At 42.0% G+C, this 22,989-nt stretch overlaps 1 protein-coding gene across 1 annotated transcript in view; it reads right to left on the bottom strand.

Moving 5' to 3' along the window:
* The window catches only part of ptgfrnb (prostaglandin F2 receptor inhibitor b), a 114,096-nt gene extending 93,335 nt beyond the window's left edge, over positions 1-20,761 (bottom strand). Inside the window, exon 1 of the mRNA XM_063212408.1 lies at positions 20,374-20,761. Coding sequence (XP_063068478.1) covers positions 20,374-20,419 — 46 coding nt within the window. The 5' untranslated portion in view covers positions 20,420-20,761. The remainder of the gene's footprint in view (positions 1-20,373) is intronic.
* Positions 20,762-22,989: the final 2,228 nt, after the last annotated feature.

Raw genomic sequence — 22,989 nt, 5'->3', positions numbered from 1 at the left:
TGACAGGGAGCCATTAATTTTTATTCTAGCTGAGGGTTCATTGTAAATAGCTTTGATACATTGTATGCTTTTCTTTTTAAATCCAAATTTCTCCAAGGTCATATACAGGAAGTCCCAGATTACTAAGTCAAAGGCTTTCATAGCATCCAAGCTAATCAATGCTAATGGTGATTTATATTTGTTAATTCTATTTATTATAAGCAGTGTTCTTCTAATATTGTCTTGGGTTTGGCGCCCCCTAACAAAGCCTGTTTGGTCTTCATCTATTATGTCTGGTACAAAGGTTTGTAACCTTTGTGCTAATATGGAGGTATATAATTTATAGTCAATATTAAGAATTGATATTGGCCTATAATTCTCACATAATTCTGTATTCTTTTGAGCTTTAGGGAGCACAGTAATAATTGCTTCCTTCCATGATGGAGGTATACAATTTTCTTGTAAAATCCAATTGAATGTAGTCAGAAGAACAGGGGATAAGACTTTTTTAAATTTCTTATACCACTCGGCGGGAAAACCATCACTACCTGGTGACTTTGATGTCTTTAGGTGTCCTATTGCATTTGTAATTTCATCAGTAGTTATCTCTGAGACTAGCGTTCTATTTTGACTCTCACCTATAGATGGTAGATCCAGTTTGTCCAAAAAGGCTTTTATTTCTTTTTCATTAATAGCTCTTTTCTGTGAATAGAGATCCACATAATAATTCCTGAATACTTTTTCAATCTCTTTTGATTCATATTTAAGCTGATTTGAAATGGGGTCTTTTATCTTGTGAATCACTCTTTCTGCTTGCTGCTTGCGCAGCTTTCTTGCCAGTAATTTAGCTGCTTTTGGGCCTACTTCGTAGTATGACTGTTTCAAATATCGTGCTTTTGCCTCTACTTCTTGCTGTAAGAGTTCACCTATTTTATTTCTGGTTTCTTTCAGCTTTTGTTGGTTTTCATCGTTTGGTTGTAATTTGTGGCTTATTTCTGTCGTCTTCAGTTCTGTAAGAAGGTACTGGTAATATGCCATTCTTGCTTTCTTAAGGCTACTAGTGATTGCAATCAGCTTTCCTCGTAGCACTGCCTTAAGGGCATCCAAAAGCATTATTGGATCTGTTTCCCCATTGTCATTATCTTGAAGGTAATGTTCTATTTCTGTTTGGATTTGATTGATTATGGCCTCATTATTTAATATTCCTATATTAAGTCGCCACAAAGTGTCTCTTCTTCTAACTTGTAAGCAAATGGTTAAGTATAATGCACTGTGGTCAGATACATCAGTCACACCTATTTCACATTTTTTTACTCTATCTCTGTCTTCTTTTTGCATGAAAAAGTAGTCTATTCTGGAGTAAACAGAATGTGTTGCTGAGTAGTGACTATAATCCTTTTCTAGGGGGTGTAAATCCCTCCAGACATCAAAAAAAAAACCCATTTCCTCTATTGTATTATTGATCAGCTTTGAGATGTGTGTTTTACTTCTTTTCTTACTTGTTGTGTCAAGACCATAGTTAAGAATTGCATTGTAGTCCCCTCCAGCGATGCATATTCCTTCAGTTTCTAATGCTATAGTATCAAACAAAGATTTAAAGCATTCCCTATCTGCTTCTGGTGGTGCATATACATTTACCAGTGTTACTATGGTCTGTTCAATTCTCCCCTTGACTATAATATACCGCCCCTCCTTATCCTTTATTTCCTTAATGCATTCAAATGTGAGTGAGTTTGATATCAAGATTGCTACGCCCCTCTGGCGTGTATTAGAATAAGAATTATAATATGTTTTTCTAAATCCAAACCTTTTCAGTTTCTCATGTTCAATTTTTGACAAGTGGGTTTCCTGTAGAAAACATATTTGAAGCCTTTCTTTTTTCAGTTTTCTCATTACCTTAGCTCGTTTGACTGGGTTTCCTAGACCATTTACATTTAAGGATATGAACCTCAATTCTTCAGGTGTTGTGTTCATCATAGAAAATTACACTATTCTTTCTTATACATCCCCTTAGGCCAACAGTTGAACAAACATGAACATTGTATGAACATTTACAAAACAAATAAAGAAAATATTGCTTATTAAATGCTAATGGTGACTTCCAAGAAAAGATGTCGACATCTCTTATTATAAGCCGACACCTCTTTTGTGTTGGGGGAAAAAACCTGTCACAGGGAAAGGGCCCCCGTCCAGCATTGAGAGTCCATCCACTAGGGAGCGACTTACTCATACTAGTGAAGATATTAATTATCTTCCCCAAGCAAACAGTCCAAAAAGAGAAGAAGAAAAAAACCTCAACCCATTATATTTATTTTACCCTTTAGTTAAACCCCATAATAAACTATGAATCATACCCTTTTGAGTCTTATTTCCAATCACCGTTATTCAGTCCCTCTGCGTGCATCTTCTCCCTCACTGGTGTTGTGCTGAAACTCTTGAAGTTTTTTTCTTGCACGCTTGCTTGCGTCCGCTGCACTTCTGCCTTCAACTCGACGCCAGGAGGAGAGGGCTGTAGATCTTAGACGCTCTAGTAGGGAGTTGCCTGTTGGTTCCTTCGGTGTGGAGTCGATCTCTATGCCTCTCCGACGTAGCTCATCCGCCGCCTCGTGCGCGCTGTTGTAGGTTTTCTTTCCACTGGCCCAGTGTATGTGCATCTTCGTGTACGGCGTCTGGAAACGAATGTCCTGGGCTTTGAGAGCTGCTTTCACGTGCACGTAATCCTTGCGCTGCTGCAGTACACCAGCACTGTAATCATGATCGAAGTACACTCGACTGTCTCCTATGTTAATGTCCTTCTTTCCCCAAGCTTTGGACAAAAACTCCTTCGTGCTGAACTGTAGGAAATTGACGATCACTGAGCGCGGAGCTTTATCTGGTTTCGGTTTTGCCAGTGCTCTGTGCGCTCTTTGTATTTGGAGATCAGAAAGTGAAAGTTCAGAACTTAGCCACTCGTTCAGAAATTCAATCATTTGTCCTGCTTTCTCTGTATCCTCTGGAATGCCGTATATTCTCAGGTTATTTCGTCTCGACCTTGACTCCAAGTCATCCAATTTCTCAGCCATTCGCCGTTGTTCTCGCAGTAATTCTAAGAATACAGCATTAGCCTCTTCAGACCACGCTTCCACCTCTTCTGTTCTAGCATGATTGGCGTTGATCCTCTCGCCTTGCTCTTGTATTTCAGTGGAGACGGTCGCAAATTTTTGGTCAATGTCGGCTCTCAGCTCAGATACCTCACGTTTCATCTGCGTTGTAATCTCGTCCTTAAACGCTCGTAGGTCGGCTTTCAGGTCAGTTTGGAGAGCCTGGATCTGTTTGCCGATTCCTTCCATGGTAGTCCGAAGTGTGGTGATGGAGTCCGGGTCGTCATCTAGCATGCTGGAATTCGACTTAGCTTGTCCTGGGTTTACTTTAATTCTACTCGGATTCTTTTTGGGTTTGTGTGTTCCACTCATTGTCCGCCTCTACACACCATAAAAACTTTGATTTTTACACCATCTCCATCGAGTTTAAGCGGATTTTAAACTGTTAGCTTGCGGAGCTCACCAACTACACAGCCATACGCGTGGCAGCCATTGCCGGAAGTCCTCAGAAAAAAAAAAAAAATCCTTTAATTTACGTAACATGGCAATTCTGTTTAAAAACACATGGGCCTGCCTGATGCATGTCCGGGTGTTTTGGTGTGAGCACAACAGGCGTGAGGAAGCAGGCAAATACCGTAGTTTCAAAGAAATGCTTCCTGCAGAACATTTGTTACACTGCTAAAAAACAAACTCCTTGTTTTCCTGCCCACACGTTGATATGAGTAAGCAGGACTAAGATGACAGGAAAACACTATTAACTTCCAATACGAAGTTGTTATATCAAGTTGTACATGCATGCATCTGTCATACTTCCAAATCCAAGTGAATTCAACTTGTCTGCGCGGGGGCGTGATCGAGAAGTCTACATGCAACGGGGTTACCTCCAGGGGCACAACATGTGGACGAGATTGTCAACGGCTCAAAGCGCACATTTGGTGCTTATCTTTGCCTTTTCCCTCTGATTGAAGCGGATACCAGACTGAGACTGCTCGGCTGTGATTTCATCAAGAGGTTGGAGTTCTTATATTTTACTGAAAATAAGATTATGTAATTTGATATTGCACCTCTATCAACCTGTTGTTTTAAACATAGGCTACACAACGTAGGCTATGGTCAGTCCGTTTTGAAATGAAGTTGCCAGCTAGCTTTCGTCGTATAGTGTAGCCTACATGGTGTAAGGACAAGCTTGCACCTCACGATCTTGCAATTGTAGGATCGCAAGAAAATGCTTAGGCTACACCGATTTGTCACTCTCACTTTTTTGGGAGTCGGGCCGATTTCTTGCTCAACCGCAGGTCAACCGTGATCTCGCATCGTGTAGTGTACATGGGGTAACGACAAGCGATTTCACCTCACGATGGTGCAATCGTAGGGCCGTGAGGAAATCAAAACTGTTTGAAATCCTGGTCGCGCCTCGTGAGTAAATTGCACAGTTAAAGCAGTGCTACGACCCGATTTGACTCTAGTATTACACTTGCACAAACGAATAGCTCTAGGGCCGTGCAATTCTCTCCTCCTGAGTGGGTCCTTGTCTCCACCTCAGGTGCGCAAGTTCCCTCCTCTGTAGACCCGGGAAACATTTGTCATGTCTTACAGTGGGAGCATTCGGCTCGCATCCGACTGCCGGCTTGTATCGTGTGAGGACTGTGAGATGTGCGCTTTTATATCATGAAATTCCCTCGTGCAGTGTGAGCACTGAGCAGGAGCTTAATATCCACGAGTGAAAATAACGCACAGTGTATGCTCGGTAGTCCTGAGATGTGATTTTTTTAAGCCCATGCGATCCCCTCGTGCAGTATGAACAGGACATGAATTCCTGCGATTGGAAATAGCGCACAGTGTAAGCTCACCAAGTAAACTTACCCCACGTTCTGTCCTATTTTGATTTTTTTTTTCTGACAGATGAAGTTAGTAGACCTATTGTATGTAATATTATTGTTAAATGTACCGGTAGTGTGTGCTGGCTGTGTGTTTCAGATCTGTAATCATGTTTGTATTGTACAATGTTTGTATTTTTTGTAGGCTACAGATCTGCAGGGAGTTTCATTGCATTACAAACGTTCATCTAATGGCCACATTCCAGTCTGCATTGGTTTGCCCCAGCATTGGTGAAGCTTTACAGAAGGAAGGAGTTGAATTCAGGGCCCTCCTCGCGCCTCTGGATTAAGAGGTAAAACAATTGATTGAAGCCAATTTGTCCTTCACTTCCCAAAATCAGGTCATTCCATGTGAAATCAGATACTATGGGGTCTAATGGGTCATGGCATCCAACCGTCATTTGCACCAATCTGGCACTGAGAAACAGACAAAGACAGAAAAGAGATTTACTTGATAAGTGATCTAGTTTTCAGTAGATGTAATTGACTACTGAGCGACTCTTTTTGAACTCAACAGTGGGTGAGTCTGTTGGGCCCAAATAAAATCAGGGAGGGTTTGGTGAAATTATAGTCCTTGAATATGTAAATGTGTTTATTAATGGGGTCATTGCATTATTATTTGCCTATGATATATATATATAATATGATGAAATGTATGATGAATAATATGAATAAAATGCCTGTCCCCTCAAGAGGCTGATTTCAGATGGGATGTGTCAAATCTGTAGGCCTACCAAGTGTCTATATAAATGCATGTTCCTTTTCCTTGAGATGTAGATATTCTGCTGAGTACTTTGATAATGCATGTGCCTTCCTGTGTCTAGTCATCCTTTTATTAAGTGGTCATGTGTGTTCTGCAATATAAGGATCAGAACATTTCCAACAACATACCACATTATTTAACTTGTATCTTGGAGTTTTGTCCTTGGCCGGTGCAGTCTCATTTTTAGTGTGTTTGCTGGTCTGAAGTATAGGCCTAATGGAAGTAGAATCTTATGTAACACAATTCCAGTACTTAAAGTCAAAATCCTGCCATAAGTGTTCCAAAGAGTATAGTTGCAAACGACAACCTGAATAAAAAAACACTTCATTTTGGGACTGGAAGATGCCTCACTTCACATTCGAATCATTTTAAAGATCCAAATAGAAGTTGATTTGTTTACTACTAAACTAAGTTTTCTGACATGACCTGAGTAAATAACAATATTCACTGACATGCAACATGTATATTTTGTATCTATGTGCTCAGGTGACTGCGATAGCCGAACAAAGGGATAGAGTGGCCTTGGAGGGAATGCCCCTGTTCCTAAAGGAGGACCCTTCCAATCTTTTCAAGGCCTGTCTGGTAATTACTAATTTACTCTCTGATACTCCAAAAGTGCATGTATTTTCATCCTCTACTTCAGTGTTTCCCAACCAGGGGTACGTGTACCACTAGGGGTACGCAACCACATTGCAGGTGGTACTTGGAAAAATATAATTTTAACAAATACATGGAGCTTAGTTACATTGGGATAGAGAAAGCGATATAAAACTTGACTTAGGGGGTACTCATGGCACAACGAAAATGCTTAGGGGGTACACAAGACAAAAAAGGTTGGGAAACACTGCTCTACTTGACTCCCATCTTTTCACTTGGCTCTCTCCAACAGTGTATAGGGCAACTCCTGCCAATTTCAATATGCTGTTGTATTGCTCACGCTACCTTTGACTTGTCGGTACCCGGTGACGCCGCAGTTTTTGGCCCAGCCCTATCCTATTCTATTCTATTCTAATGGGGGCAACTTTTGTTTACATTTTTTTAAAAAGAGCAAAAAAATAAGCATAGGCCTACTCCAAATATTTTGTCCTGTCCTGATTGCTCTCACGCCCATCTTCTTTCACTCCTACTGAGGCTCGATACTCCGTAAGCGAAAAAATATCTGGGCAATAACCAATGAGCGTTCAGCATTTTGCCATTGACTAAGCACATATTTACATGCCATTGAAGTCCAGTGAGACTCCACTCACTACCGTTGTCATGAGGGGAAAAAACTTCAAGCAGACCTTAGGCGAACCGCAGAATCTTATTATTGCCTGCTTTCATCAAGTGCATATCTATTGAGCACATGCATATCTATTGAGCCGGATCTGAAATGGCAATGTAATAAAGTTGGCTAAAACATTGGCTGTTATCACAGAAGCATGATTGACTTGGAGTTGCATTAAGTTGTGTTGGTGTTCTTTTAGTTTTATTATTTTATTCTATTATTGTTTATTGTAGTATTGTATTATTAATTATAGTGTGTTTCATTCAGACATTCAGTATTGTCTTTTCTGTTTGTACACGCAGGACACAGATGAAGAGCAAGACTACACCATCTTGATGATGTATGAAGATGCCGTCTGCGCCATCGCGTCCCTACCTGCAGTCAGCAATATCTGCATCTTCTTGGAAGAGAGCGTGATCATCCAGGACATTAAGGACCTTCCCTCTTCAACTGCTTACTTATTTAGCCTGCTCTACTGTATCAACATGGCATTGAGATACAGCTTCAACGTGATACAGAAGCTCTTCCTCGGCATGGGGGCCAACTGCCTCTGCACGAGCGCAGTCCCTCTGGGCTAAAATGCAGACTTTTCTTCGTTAAGGTGCCAAGTCCATCTCTCACTCTCACTCTGGTTCTCATGCTCTCGCTCTCATACTCATACGCTCTCTCTCTCATACATACACACACCTTGCACCTTGTCAAGCATCACTTAAAGTTGCTTATTTCAACATGTTTTGTGTCTACAGCGCTACATCCTTAACCAAACAGTGAATGGCTGTTCAATTGTCTTGTTTTATTGGGCAGCAGTAACACCAGTAGGGCAAGCGCATCTGGTCCCTGTACCTCTTGTGTGATCAGTGATTCTCTCTCTCTCTCTCTCTCTCTCTCTCTCTCTCTCTGTGCACTTGCATTTGCGCATACACGTATATGCACACAGTCACACAAACATGCACACAGTCATACTCATGCTACTCCTACATCTTTGGTAACACCTAGGGAAAAAAAAACAACCCACACATATTGTACTGTATCACAGACATCCACTTTGCATCTGTCCGTCCTACATAGACTCAATGTCTCTCACACTCACACACACATGCACAAACGCATATGCACACACAGATGTGTGCATTCATTCTCTCTCTCTCTCTCTCTCTCTCTCTCTCTCTCTCTCTCTCTCTCTCTCTCTCTCCCCCTCTCCTCCCTCCAAGTGTGTGTGGTCACTTAGCCTGCATTTGGTCTGGATTTGCTTGTGCTTTGCATCTGACAGGATTTTTTTTTTTATTGAGATTTTTTTTATTCGCGATTTTATATTCACAATTTAGTTACATGTTCCAAATGGTAGCTGTTTTGACACAAATGCTTGGTTTATAAGCAGTGCTTCTCTAACCTAGGTGCATATTAGTTCTTGTTAATGAGTAGTAGGCTTCATTACCAGCTTTATAAGGAACTTATTGTGATCTGTCTGTCTGTCTCTCTATCTGTCTCTCTCTCTCACACACACACACTACTTCTCTCTCTCTCTCTCTCTCTCTCTCTCTCTCTCTCTCTCTCTCTCTCTCGCGTGCACGCTCTCTCTGTCACACACACACACACACACACACACACACACACTAATTCTCTCTCTCTCTCTCTCTCTCTCTCTCTCTCTCTCTCTCTCTCTCTCTCTCTCTCTCTCTCTCTCTCTCTCACACACACACACACATACACACATTCTATCTCTCTCTCTCTCTCTCTCTCTCTCTCTCTCTCTCTCTCACACACACACACTAATTCTCTCTCTCTCACACACACACACACTAATTCTCTCTCTCTCTCTCTCTCTCTCTCTCTCTCTCTCTCTCTCTCTCTCTCTCTCTCTCAGTCTCTCTCACTCTCTCTCTCACACACACATACACACACTACTTCTCTTTACACTGTCAATCAGGTAATTGAAAAGTCTGGTAATGAATTAAAATCAATTGCATGCACCATGTTGAATTCTCCAGTCAAATAAAGGCACAATATTTCAAAATGTGGTATTTGTCTGTATTAAGTATATTATTGCAGTATTACAATTGCATTAAGTCAAAGAAAATGTTATGGTACCAGCCTGATGTTACATAATGTTAAAGTGTACCTCCGGGATTTTGGACACCAGGCCTCATTTCCGAGTCAGCCAGGGTGTAAACAATGTGTCCAGAACGTTTTTTTCACATTCCATGCAGTCCTTGTGAATTCTCATATCCATGTTGCTAAGCTAGCGCAAGTGAACGGGGATGGTAGTAGCCTGCCCCCAAAAATAGTCTTATCCCGTTTAAACAACATTCAAAACAAAACCGTTATTATACCATACTGCAAGTGTAAATGTTTGTCTTAGTAGAATGAAGTTTGAAATTAAACCAACCTTGCACTGCGTGGATTTTGCCATGTTGAGAGACTATTTTCTCGGGGTCGGCGGAATTTTACTTTGCTCTCTTCAGTTGTGATGTAGCCCACCCACCCACTGCAGGGACCCGCAAGAGACATTGCAAATCAAGGCTAGTTCTACAACTGCTTTCGGATCGGATCGAATAGTGGATTAAAACCCAACGACATCGCACCATGGTACATCAGTGTGTATATACCAACTGCAATAATAAAGCCCACAGATGGGTATCGGCAAGTTTCCATTGGTTTCCGTGAAAGATGTTGAAAGAACCAAACTCTGGCTCCTGGCTGCAGGGCTACATCAACACACCGATGGAGACGCTCCGTAAGCTACCCCGGTGCTTTGCAGTGACCACTTCAGTCCCGACGACTTCACAAAGTCCTTCTCGAAGTCTAATACCTACACGGAAAACTCTAAAAGTGTCCGCGGTGCCAACCGCATTCCCAGATCTACATTTTGTGGCGCGCACCAACAGTCTCCGAAGAACAGGTTTGCCATGCGTTTTGCTTCTATGATGGTAGCCCAGTGGTATAATGGCTTCGCCTACGTTAGCCAAAACTTGGGCTAGAAGTTACCCTTTTGGATTGGCATGTTGTAATGCTTTACTGTTATTTTGTGTAATTGCTGTGACAAATGGCATTAGACATGACTTGCCGTATTCCTATGGATTCACAAGTTACGCAACGCTATGTGATCTGGCTTGACATTGTGAAATATGTCACTCGTAGCTCTAGTTATTATTACATGGAATGTTTTTTGAGACGAGATGGAATGGGAGGATGAAAGGGAGAAGAGTGTGCGTTCTGTTCGCCAACATGCTGTGTAGACACACGGGTCATCTAGTAACAACCAAACATTGTTATGGCATATGTTTCAATGTTAGGAAAGGTTGACAAAGCCTGACAGAAAGCATTACTCTTGATGTTTGCGAGCGAGGTCAGGGAGAGGGGAAAACTTCAGTTTTACAAACTTCAAAAAGACGTTGTTCGCTCTATGGAAAAGTTATGGATGTGTCAAACGAAGCTAGGATTTGTACTAGGAATATCACTCCGCGGCTGTCAAGCTTTCAAACCGGAACACAAATTGCTGATGGTGATCAAACATGATTGCAATGTTGGTTTAATTTCAAACTTCATTCTATCAAGACAAGTATTTACACTTGCAGTCTGGCATAATAATGGGGTTGTTTTGAATGTTGTTGCAACCGGATAAGACTATTTTTGGGGGCAGGCTACTACCATCCCCGTTCACTTGCGCTAGCTTAGCAACATGGATATGAGAATTCACAAGGACTGCATGGAATGTGAAAAAAACGTTCTGGACACATTGTTTACACCCTGGCTGACTCGGAAATGAGGCCTGGTGTCCAAAATCCCGGAGGTACACTTTAAAGCACTTGACTTTACATTTAAACTTCTCACACTTTGGCAGTCATCATACTTTCTGTAGATGTGGAATTATCTGTCATATTACTATAATACACAGGTATTTGCTCAATGGTCCTCAAAATGTACCCAGTGTGTAGTTATTTATCAGTTTATGTATGAGAAGTGACTTATGCAAATTTAAAATACAGATTAGTACATATTTGAAGTAAGTTTGTAAAATTTGTGTTTTTAATTGAATAAACAAGTTTTGTCCACTTGTTGGACGTACTTGAATAAATCTTTAAATACATTTCTTGATTTAATTGATCAAGCAAGTTCTGTCCACTTGTTGTCCTTACTTAGAAAAGCCATTAAATACATTTCTTTATTTAATGGATAAAGCAAGTTCTGTCCACTTGTTGGCCTTACTTGGAAAAGAAATTGAATACATTTCTTGATTTCTTAGTTGAGTTTACTCAAAAAATCCCTTGTTATAGGTTGCGTTGTTTTATCAAGTAAATTGAGCAATTAATTTTTTTGCAGTGTAGTGAGTGGTGGGGTACTGTTGTTATATTGTAGATCTGTGACTACCGTGATTGGAAAGGATACACTGAAATATACCGTATGCAAACATAACCAAAATAAATAGCCTATACGTTTTTTTGTAAAGAAACTTTGGAAATTACATTTGTAATACAAAATCTTTATCTTTCCATGCAGCTCTGAACAACTTTTTTCCCCCACATTCAACATCTCGATTGTAAATGAGAGGATGACCCTTGAATCTTGTTTTTGCAAGATATTGAACTAAAACGAATTACACCGCACCACTGGCACTTGAAAGGTGCAAATTAAAACAAACAAAAACAAAAACTGTGAATGAAAACTTCCTCTGAGGAAGGTCACTAGACCGAAAGCTTGACCATTAGACCAAAGGGAAAAAAAAGATTTAAGTGTGCAGCAGACATTTTTCATTCCCAGTTTGGGAGTCATTGAATAAAAGCTTTGATCATCAAACATGTTGAGCCACACTACATCAGCAGGCCCGAGGTCACAGGAAAGGCAGACAGGAAGCTGTCGTGTTGTGAAGTTGCACCATGTGTCGTTCTCCTCAAAATTTAACAAAGAAAAACTTTGCACATCGATTGGGTGCAGGACTAGCAAAGTCACATGAAAACTGAAAATAAAGCCCGCGGGTTTCCACACCTTTTTCATGAACAAATTCAAGCAGTTTTCAAGCACCAAATTTTCAGTTTTCCAGCACCTTTAATAGGTCACGGGAAGGGAGTGTGGGGGTCCTCCCCCAGAAAATGTTGTGCTTTTAAAATTAAATTTCCTGCATTTTAATCTATTTTAATATGTTGAATGGCCAATCCCATCTGACATCTCACTCCCTCGCAACCTTGAAAACACTTAATTGAAATTCAAGCATTTTCAAGGAATTCAAGCACCAGTGGGAACCCTGAAAATAAAGCCGGCGACTCCATCTGTCTGATGATGGGCATGCTGACCGAAACGTCACCATATTAAAGGAACAGTCCACCCTTTTTTGATTTTTACATATTTGCAGTATCTCCCAGCATTATTCATGAATGTGCATATACCGGTAATTTTCGTCTATGTGTTTCCATTGCCTAGTTTAACAGTACAGTATAGCCAAATTAAGCGTAGCAGTCCAAGTCTATGGGGGCAAACAAAACATCATCAAATGTACCTATAAAGTACTTTAAAATGAATGTAAAATTCACCAGAGTGCAAAACAGTTGTTTAATCCTGTCCTGTGATCATTTGTGGCTTGATGCTAATGCCTCCATTCACTTCCAGTGATTATGCTAAGCTATGCTAATAATTCTGATCCAATAAATCTAAGTACTGAAAAAACTGAGAAGAAAATCATATGCACATTCATGAATACTGCTTGGAAATACTAGCCTGGCTCTCACGCAGACCCTTCGTGCTTTGTACATCTTCGTTAAACTTCGTGAGAACCAGGTTATGGAAATACTGCAAATATGTGAAAATCAAAAAAGGGTGGACTGTTCCTTTAAAGTAAAGGGAAACAGGAGCTTTGTGTTGCCGACTTTATTTTCAGTTCTACTTGTCCTCGAAGCACACCTGCAACCACAAATCAAGTTTCTTCACTGAATAAAAGCTTTGATCATCAAAGATGTTGAGCCTCACATCACCAGGACAGAGGTCACAGGAAAGGCAGACAGCAAGCTGTTGTGTTGTGAAGTTGCACCATGGGGTGCCTTCCAACATGCGGACTTGCGTCCTCCACTGGTGCCTGTGGCCTCGTGCCAGGAAGTAATACGTCATGATGACATCACCAACCACAACAGCATGGTATTTCAATATCTCACAAAAAGCTCAGTTGTAATGTCATTTTCTCATTTATGGTGAATGAAGAACAGTCCCCCAAAAGTTGTTGTGGCTAGGTTTACAGCGGGTAAACGTAACTGTTTTCGCCACGGAGGCGGAACGTCAGCAAAAACGTGAGGCCAAAAGCACAAGTGGAGGAAGGAAGTCTGCATATTGGAACGCACTCCACTCCATGTGTCGTTCTCCTCAAAAAACAACACACACAACACATCCAACCACAAATCATGGCACCTCCCTTCCTCCACCTCAATGCGCCGCTGAACACACACATCCCAACACACTTCCCACTCCTTATCTCTCCTCAGCATTGACGTGCACCGCGCTCTCTCCTCCCCATTCACTCCTTTCCTATCGCCACCTCTTTCCTCTTTCCTTTCATCTCCAATCTCATCTCTTTCTTCCTAGCTACATTTTTTTTAACGTTTTTTGTGTGTTTTTTTGGCCTTTATAATTACAGGACAGTATGAGAGGAGACAGGAAATGATTGGGAGAGAGAGATGGGGCAGGACCGGGAAATGACCCCGGCCGGACTCGAACCGGGGTCCCCGTGGGTGGGCATGCAAGCCCAAATGTGGGGGGCTTAGCGTCCACTGCTCTCTCTCCTACACATTTACTCCTTTCCTAAAGCCACCTCTTTCCTCCACAAATACCTTTTATCTTGACTCTCATCTCAAGATTCAAGATTCAAGATTATTTTATTTATTTGTCCCGCAGCAGGAAATTTGTCTTGGACAATTACAAAGCTGCTGCATACAACACACAAGTTATAACACATAACTCCCAACACCTAACAAGAAACAACAAAACAAAACACACATAACACTGAAAGACTCAATAAATAAATCAACGTGCAGTACTGAAGCGCATTATCGGTGTATCTATACATAGCATTACTAGACCGAAGATAGTTAGCGGCTTGAATTTTAATAAATGAATAAATGTGGGGATGAAAGAAAATGTATACCTATTCAGAAACCTTTTTTTTTGCTTTTAACTGTGACTCTATATCGTCTGCCAGAAGGGAGCAGTTCATACTCTGTCTTTCCCTCTAACTACATTTACATGCAAAACTTTCCTTGGGTGAGAGAGCAGGTTCGCACACTGAATAAAACACTACCAAGGTCAAGCACATGATTTTTTCCCCCTAAGAGCAGAGCATAGCAAGTGTTATTTGTCTTGAGTGTGTATATACAGTAGTTTTAAAATATGTAGAATCTCAAGAATCCTCATGTCAAATACAAAGTGTTCATGTGCAATGATTAAGATCTTAATTTGAGTGGTTTGAGGAAAGTGAAAATGAAAGTTGCAGTATGTTCCGGTTATAAAATGCTGGAGGGGTTAAAGGGGTATGGCACTATTTTGGGGCTTAATACAGTTAAAATCGTTGGCCAGGGTTTATAAAGGTGGTAAAGTGTCTTATTTTTCATGTAATGAAAAACACGTGCACACATGCTACACGGATCCATTGACTTTCACTAGCTTAGCGACATGCTCCCTCTTTTAACTTGTCTTAAAGCAAGACAACGGCTTACATGAAAAATAAGACACTTTACCACCTTTATAAACCCTGGCCAACGATTTTAACTGTATTAAGCCCCAAAACAGTGGCATACCCCTTTAATCTGCGTGGTTCGAGGAAAGTGAAAATGAAAGTTGCAGTATGTTCCGGTTATAAAATGCTGGAGGGGTTAACAAAACACTGCTGTCTTTGTCAACAAATTGTTACATACAGTACAGTACCGTATGCATAAAGAACTGAAAACGGAAATATACCAGATTATGCAAGAAGAACTGCACTGTACTGTATCTGTGTGCTGAACATGTGTCAAATATTTAAATGGCTGAGTAAAGGGAATTAAAAATTGAACCGAGGTGTTTGAAACTGGTTGGACCACTTTGTGAAATTGGAAAGAGCTTTCTTCAAAGCGTGTTCTGACAGACAAAGTAGGGCGCGACACTCTGAGGAAAATACAGTAAAAGAAAGAAGAGAAAGAAGAAAAAAGAAATCCATACGGTGGCAGCACGTCATTATATTTAGATGAATCAACCTGAACTGAAACCATCTTTGATCTGTGGTGGCGCTCAAGTCCCCAACATCCCTCTTTTTCAGCCAATGGGAGTGCAGATATTATGTATTGCAGTGTTAATTCAAACACTGAGAGAGTAGAACCAACACTGTGGCCAGGGCAGTATTAAGATGACCTGGGGCCCCTAGGCTACAGGTTGCTATGGGCCCCCCCTTGAAGGCAAATTTCGCCCTAAAAGCTAACTGTACTTAGCAGGACAGATGATTTTTTTTCAATTGGGCCGATTTTTTTCAATTTGGATGGGAGGCCCCTTAGGCTACAGCCATATCTGGCCTGTGGGGGGGCCCTGGCAGATGGGGGGCCCTAGGCTGAAGTCATATCTAGCCTGTGGGGGGCCCTGGCAGGTGGGTGGCCCGAGGCTGCAGCCATATCTAGCCTGTGGGGGGCCCCTGGCAGATGAGGGGCCCTAGGCTGCAGCCATATCTAGCCTGTGGGGGCCCCTGGAAGGTGGGGGCCCCGAGGCTGCAGCCATATCTAGCCTGTGCATTAATCCAACCCTGACTGTGGGTGTTGAATTCCACTCTCTGAGTTCAATTAACACTGGATGGAGCGTTTACAAGGTATTCTCTGAGTTCAATTAACACTGGATGGAGCGTTTACAAGGTATTCTCTGAGTTCAATTAACACTGGATGGAGCGTTTACAAGGTATTCTCTGAGTTCAATTAACACTGGATTGTTTACAAGGTATTATCTGAGTTCAATTAACACTGGATGGAGCGTTTACAAGGTATTCTCTGAGTTCAATTAACACTGGATGGAGCTTTTACAGGTATTCTCTGAGTTCAATTAACACTGGATGGAGCGTTTACAAGGTATATTCCACCATATGCAGCAGACCGCGGCTCGCTTCTCCACGCATGCATGGTCTCCATCTCTGCTGAACAGAAGCCTCTACTCTGCTCTGTAGTGCGGTGGCATCCGGATGGATAATTACCCATGCCAGATAAAGAGCCAGCAGCACAGCATGGACCTATGTAGCAGTGTTGCCAGATTGGGTGGTTACCCGCCCAATTGGGCTACTTGGGATGGCCGTCTACGGGTAAAAACTGGAAAAAAATGGCCATTTGGCGGTTTTTCCTGCAGTTTTTTGCCCATAGAAATCAACGCAATTTGTTGAAATTGGGCAGAATTTAGCGCATTTTGACGGTTTTTGAGAACCTTTTGGGCGGGATTTGATCGTACACATCTGGCAACACTGCTGTGCAGCAGGCGCAGCAAGGCAGGCAAGGCGAGTGGAGCTGCTCCCTGCAATTACTGAGACAGAGAAATTAGCTGGTCAGCAGCACAGCACTGCCTTGAGTTGCCCCCACTACAGCCTGGTGAGTCTGTGAGCATCACTTCGCTTCACAAGGGTAGGCTAGGGGAAGGCAGTGGTTCTTAACCTTTTTTTCTTGAAGCACCCCCTAACCTGTGCCCAAGACCAGCCGCACAAACGTCTACGCGTGTGTATGCACTAAAAAAATGATTTAAGTGAATAATTACATTGATCAATACCTTAATGACTTTACATAAGGACCAAACATGCTTTAATTTGGTCTTGATTTGGCCTAATTATAATGTTTGGAAGCAGTATTGTAGTCAGAACCTCTAGAAAAACAAAATTCTGCCTACCCCCTGAAATCTCTGGCGCACCCCCAGGGGGTGCCCGCACCCCAGGTTAAGAACCACTGGGCTAGGGGAAGCACCTTCTGTGTAGAGGAGTGTATATGAATAGATGTGTGTATATGTATTGTATGGGGATTTCTGAGAGTGTTTATGTGTCTTATGTGTGAAAATTACAACACTCAGCCTGGTGGTTCTGTGAGCATCGCTTCACAAGGCGTCGCGAGGGGAAAGCACCTTCTACAAGTCTGCTCTGCACTCGGAATAGCTCAAATGGAGGGGATGTATTGTGCGTAGCATAGCCTCCCTGTTGTTTTGGTGGATAGACAAATGTCAAAATAGTTGTTTCAACTCGATATTATGGCATTTCATATATTGCTTGACAGCAATATTGATATCACAATATTAATTCAATATATTTCACCGCACTACTTCCCACCACGGCTTGGTGATTCTGTGAGCATCACTTCGCTTCACAAGGCTAGGCGAGGCTAAGCACCTTCTACAATTCCCCCTGGGTTACACTTTGCTTGACGTGGAACACATTCATAGCAGCTGTTATACACTTTGCATGAAGGATTCAAGACTGTTTCGTAAGACATTCATACCAAACCTTTCATAGACATGGAAGACAAAAGGACAGTAACTTGTCAAAATCAGTAATCATTGAGGGTTCAGAACAAAACCCGCAATGCTGCTTTGTTTAGCTTTTATTTTGACAAGTTGCAGTCCTTCTGTCCGCTAGGTTCATGAAAGGTTTGGTATGAATGGGTCATGAATCAATTATGAATGCTTCATGCAGACTTTATAACAGCTGCTATGAATGTGTCATGCGGGAACATGTCAAGTAACGTGTTACCTCCCCTGCCTGCACCAAGAAGCCTTCCCAGTGAAGACCTACTGCACAGTAACCAGATGGGAAATGCTGGATGCAAAAAAGCATTATAAAGACTTAATAAATAATTAACTATTGATGAACAAAACATTAACAAACGTTTGTAAATGACTAGGAAATGTAAACAAATGCTTGTAAATGACTAGGAAATGCTTTGTTAACATTTTATATTCATGAAACATTTACAAGTTGCTTGTAAATGAATAAAATACTCTGTTATAAGGTGTGTAAAACCTTGCAGATATCTTTTGTAGATATCTTATAAAGCATTAATAAAGCTTAGTTAATAATAAAAACATTTGTTAATGTTTTATTCATCATTAGTTAATTATTTACTGAGTCTTTACTAAGGAACATTATTATAAAGTGTTACCAATGCCTTTTATAAAGCCGGGGGGGTGGTAGATCAGCAATGTGTTATTTCTGTACATCCAATGTGATAAGAATGTGTTTGGTCTAAATACCTGTTGTTATCCACTTCCAGGGAACGTTAGTTTTCCTAAATGAAAACATTAAATGTTTACAGTGACGAAGCAAACAAGGCCTGAAGCTCCTGAGGTATGACAACAGACCAAAACACATACTGTACACGGATGTGGGCCGGGTGGCCACACAAAGCTCCCTATAGTGCAGTGGTTCGCAATCTTTTTTTTAACAAATGCCCCCTTTGGCCTCATCATAAGCCTCCCGAAGCCCCCTTGGCCTCATCATAAGCCTCCCAAAGCCCCCTTGACCCCATCATAACCCTCCCAATGCCCCCTTGACTTCATCAATAACCCAGCCAGCGCCCCCCACAGTATTAGAAAATAAAACTGACTAATGCCTTCCAATGGTAACTATGCATCGCCCCCTCTCAGCTGCATCCTTCTCAACACCCCCCCCCACACACACACACGGCTCCCCAATGCCCCCTGGGGGATGTTGCAGAGCCCCCGTTGAGAGAGACACTACTATAGCGGATGACAGATGTCAGGAGGGAGGGAGGGAGGTCTTCTCCTAACAGCGCACATGTGAGGGATAAACAAGGGTGTTTGTTTACGGCTGAAGAGACTGGGGAGTCTGGCTCTGCCTAAATGAAAAATCCCGCACTAATTCTCTTTGGTAGCCAACTAATAGAGGTGTAAATAATAATCGAATTGTATCGCTATATCGGGATATAATCTGACGATTGAATCGAATCGCATCGTATCGTGGGATAATCGAGTCCCATAACATCATAGAAGGGGAAGTAATTGGAAAAAAGTCAAATAGAATCGATGGTATCGTATCATGGGGCATTCTTAAGTATCTAAAATAATCGAATCGCATCACATCGAATAATAAGATATCGATATCGAATCGTATCGTCATGGAGGCTGTGATTTACACCCCTACCAACTAATATGCAAAACAAACACATTCACACACGTCGTGATCACACACACTAATCGCACGCATGCATCATCAGTGATCACACACCTTTCGTACCACCAACACCTTTGGGATTGGGAAAGAAGGGGCCATCTGATCATCCTCCTCTTCAGCTCCACTGTACTAATTTAAGCCAAGTGGAAGTGTGAGCCAAGTGAAGCCTAGCGTGACGTCATGTGCCCAATACTCTCTCCCAGCACAGCACAGCACAGGCGCATGCACTCCAGTTCACACATGGCATGCCTAAACACACACAGTCTGGACCGAGAATAAACACTACGAAACAATGCTGTAAAACGTGTAACCCATTTCTACCATCTCTCTCTCTCTCTCTCTCTCACACACACACGCACACGCACACGCACACGCACACACACACACACACACACACCTATCCCCATCTCTCTCATCTTTCTGTGTCTCTCTCTCTCTCTCTCTCTCTCTGTCTCTCTCTCTCTCTCTCTCAATTCCATTCAAGATTCAAGGGTAGCTTTACATGACTCATTGAGACAGCGATGCCAAAGCTGACATTCAATATAATAATGGTGAATAAAACATACAATTATATTACAAAAAAAATACTATCTATTCAAGATAAAGAAAGAGTGAGAAAAAAGAAAGAGAAAAGAAAATAAGAGAGAAAGAAACTCTTAATATCCACACACATCTCTTGCTCTCTCTCTCTCTCTCTTTCTCTCTCGGGTAAACCATAGGCTACAGAAGACCATGGAGAATTCCATGTCATGATAATTCTTTCATAAGTGCCATCACGAAAAGCAAACGTCTCTTTGACAGGATGGAAATGTGAAGTGTTGTCAAAAGCCACTTACTGGCTAATTTATTTAATAGAACTAATCTCAGGTGGCAGGCAGTCACACGCCTCAATTGAGCACCGACTATAATTCCGACGCCTGGCTGTCACCACCAAATTAAACAGAACTGTGACCCACCCTCATAGGATAAGGAAAAGAGAGACACCGAAACGGGACTTAGCAAATCTACTCTGTCCACCTGCAGAAGCAAAGCCCAAGTGTTTTCGAAAGATTGATCAAAATGAGCATTCGATACAAATACAGGACTTTGAACCTGCAATTCGGTGAATAAGTCGGTCTGCCAGCTGAACATGCCAGTGCACGGGACATAACCTATGCCGATGCCGAAGACGTTTGAAGTCTGAATGATGGCTGTTACAGCCTGTATCATTTCGGTTGTCTAATTGAACATGATTACTTTTAGGACATTCCTTCACTTACCGAGCACAAGAAATATTGGCCAGAAGAGTCCGAGGAGGCTGTTCATCTTGCTGGGATTCTTTCCCCCTGCTGCTGCTTTCCCCTTTCCTCCGATCTCTGCTCCCAAACTGTCAAACGCGATTTACTTAGTATGATCCTCTGGAATTTGTTCGGTGCTCTTCGATTCTCAATGGCTGTGGTGGGATGGCAGAGGTCGCAGGATGAGCCTGAGCTTGAGCTTCGCGGGCACTGTATCTGCTCGGTTCGAGGTGGATCCCGTGGACAGCGTTGGCATGACAGTTCCTTGCCGGGCGGGCGCGTAATGATTCGCGCCTTGGCTGTCGATAGGCAGCCCGGTGACGCTGCCTTGTCCGGAAGTTTGGCTGTGCGAGAGAGAGAGGAGGGGACCAGCAACATGATGCACTTGCCAGGGCCAGTGATGACTACGACGCTCGATTAAATCACACCTTGTTCTGGCTTTGGGGACAGGTATGGTGAGTGACAGGTGTGTGGTAACCAATGGTTTTAGTTGTGCGCAATTTTCCCACCGATGTTTATGACGACCCGAGTGTCGACATTGTTGCAAAATGCACAGCCTATAATAGGTCTCCACATCTTTATGTAGGCTACATTCTACTCTGTGAATAGGAAATGGGTCGGGGATATTATCTACAACTTGTGTGCGTAATGACCTTTTAGGCTAGCTGTAGACACATTATCTGGTAGGTGGTGCATGCATTTCTACACCACACTGTTGCCATAGCCTACGTTGCGGTCAGTGTGCGTTTTTGGTGAAGGCTTTGATCCCAGGTGGGGTCAGGGTGACCTTCCATTATATGACGTGGGACCACGTTAGCGCCCGGTGTGAGGAAACCAGGTAATAGCGCGTGCATGTGTGTCAGGTGTTAAAAGTAAAAGTAAAAGTACATTCATGGCGTAATTACAACACTAGCACTTGATATTAAACTGTTACACCATTTCCTCCAGTACCTAATGTGAGTTGAGAGAGAGAGAGAGAGAGAGAGAGAGAGAGAGAGAGAGAGAGAGAGAGAGAGAGAGAGAGAGAGAGACTGTATTAATTCCTAAAGAGGAAATTGAATGCCACCTGGCCATTCACACAACACATATGGTAACAGCAAGGCAAGACAAACACATAATAAATAAACAAGACTGAGCTAAGAAATACATAAAAACAAAAAAATACAAGCACATGAAGAATCTCCACAACATTAGAAAACCACTAAAAAAGGCACCTGACAATACCATATAGAGGATTGTAGGTATGAACCACAATAGGCCTACCCAATATCACAGCACATCATCAGTTTATGATAAATGACTTGTGACCAGAGCTGACGAATGCACTTTTTTGGAATGTCATTTAGGCCCACATACATAATGGAACAATAACATGGGGGGGGGGGCAAGAAAATCCAACTAGTCTGCGGTATCCAGAAGCTGCTGGGGGTCAGAGGGTAGCAGTGAAAACAACAACAACAGTGGTTCAGGCATTCTTACAACCCTGAAGGTAGACTCCTGAGCCCCAGGAATTATGTTCTCTAAGCTTCAATATATGCAAGACTATACACTACAAATGATCATTGAAAAAACATAGGAGCGCGCTAAGCCCCCCCACATTTGGGCTTGCATGCCCACCCACGGGGACCCCGGTTTGAGTCCGGCCGGGGTCATTTCCCGATCCTCCCCTGTCTCTCTGTCCCATTCGCTTCCTGTCACCATCTTCGACTGTCCTGTCAAATAAAGGCATAAAAGCCCCTAAAAAATATATATTTAAAAAAACATAGGATTAACATTAATTTAATGAATCAATTTTAGGACTTTTTTACAAACACTTGCGCATATTGTACTGTACTGCCATCTGGTGGCTTCATGCCACACCACAATGAAACTGTTAAGCTTTACTGTATTATAAATCTATGCAAACACATTTCTGTTACTCCTATATTGAACAAATACCATGAGACTATATAATAAGCATAGAAATTTAATCACAGGTGTTACACGTCTCTTTTAACAAGATATTTTTTTTTGCCCAAATGCGGACCAGTTAATACAGTTACAACAGTTGTTAACAACAAAATTTGTAACTTTATTATGTAACAAAAAAGAGTACTCTGTATCTTCTAAATTAAAACATATTCCAGGATGTTCTTCTGACAAAACACTCCTTTTCCTTCCCTGGCAGGCCTAAACCGTTCTACAGCGCCGCGCGGTGCACATTATTATTACATTTGTAAACATTAAGCACATTCAAGTCAGCAAGAGTGATATTTCAATCCCCGTTCCTCTTCCTCAGTTTGACGGATTTAACAGCCTTTGGAAGGACGTAGCGGGCGTGAGGGTGGAAGGTGTCAGCAGCATGGCCGTGGTATTTTGGCGTGGGGGCAGACCAATAGTGCTAAAATTAAATCAAGTTCAGTAAATCAGTCCGTAATACAGGATGTGATTTCCCCATTACAATATAAATACAGTCCCAAGTGGTTAAAGTGAAAGTACCAGGTGGTGTCCGTAATGGTGTAATGTTCCTACATATCTGTATTTTTTGGGGGGAGGGGGTGGCGTGCTTTTATGCTTTTAATGCAGACAAGACAGCGAATAGATCAGGGCTATTCAATT

The sequence above is a fragment of the Engraulis encrasicolus genome, chromosome 12, assembly GCF_034702125.1.
Source record: "Engraulis encrasicolus isolate BLACKSEA-1 chromosome 12, IST_EnEncr_1.0, whole genome shotgun sequence".
Classification (NCBI taxonomy): Eukaryota; Metazoa; Chordata; class Actinopteri; order Clupeiformes; family Engraulidae; genus Engraulis; species Engraulis encrasicolus.
The sequence above is the reverse complement of the archived record's forward strand: the minus strand, read 5'-3'. Positions and strand labels throughout refer to the sequence as shown.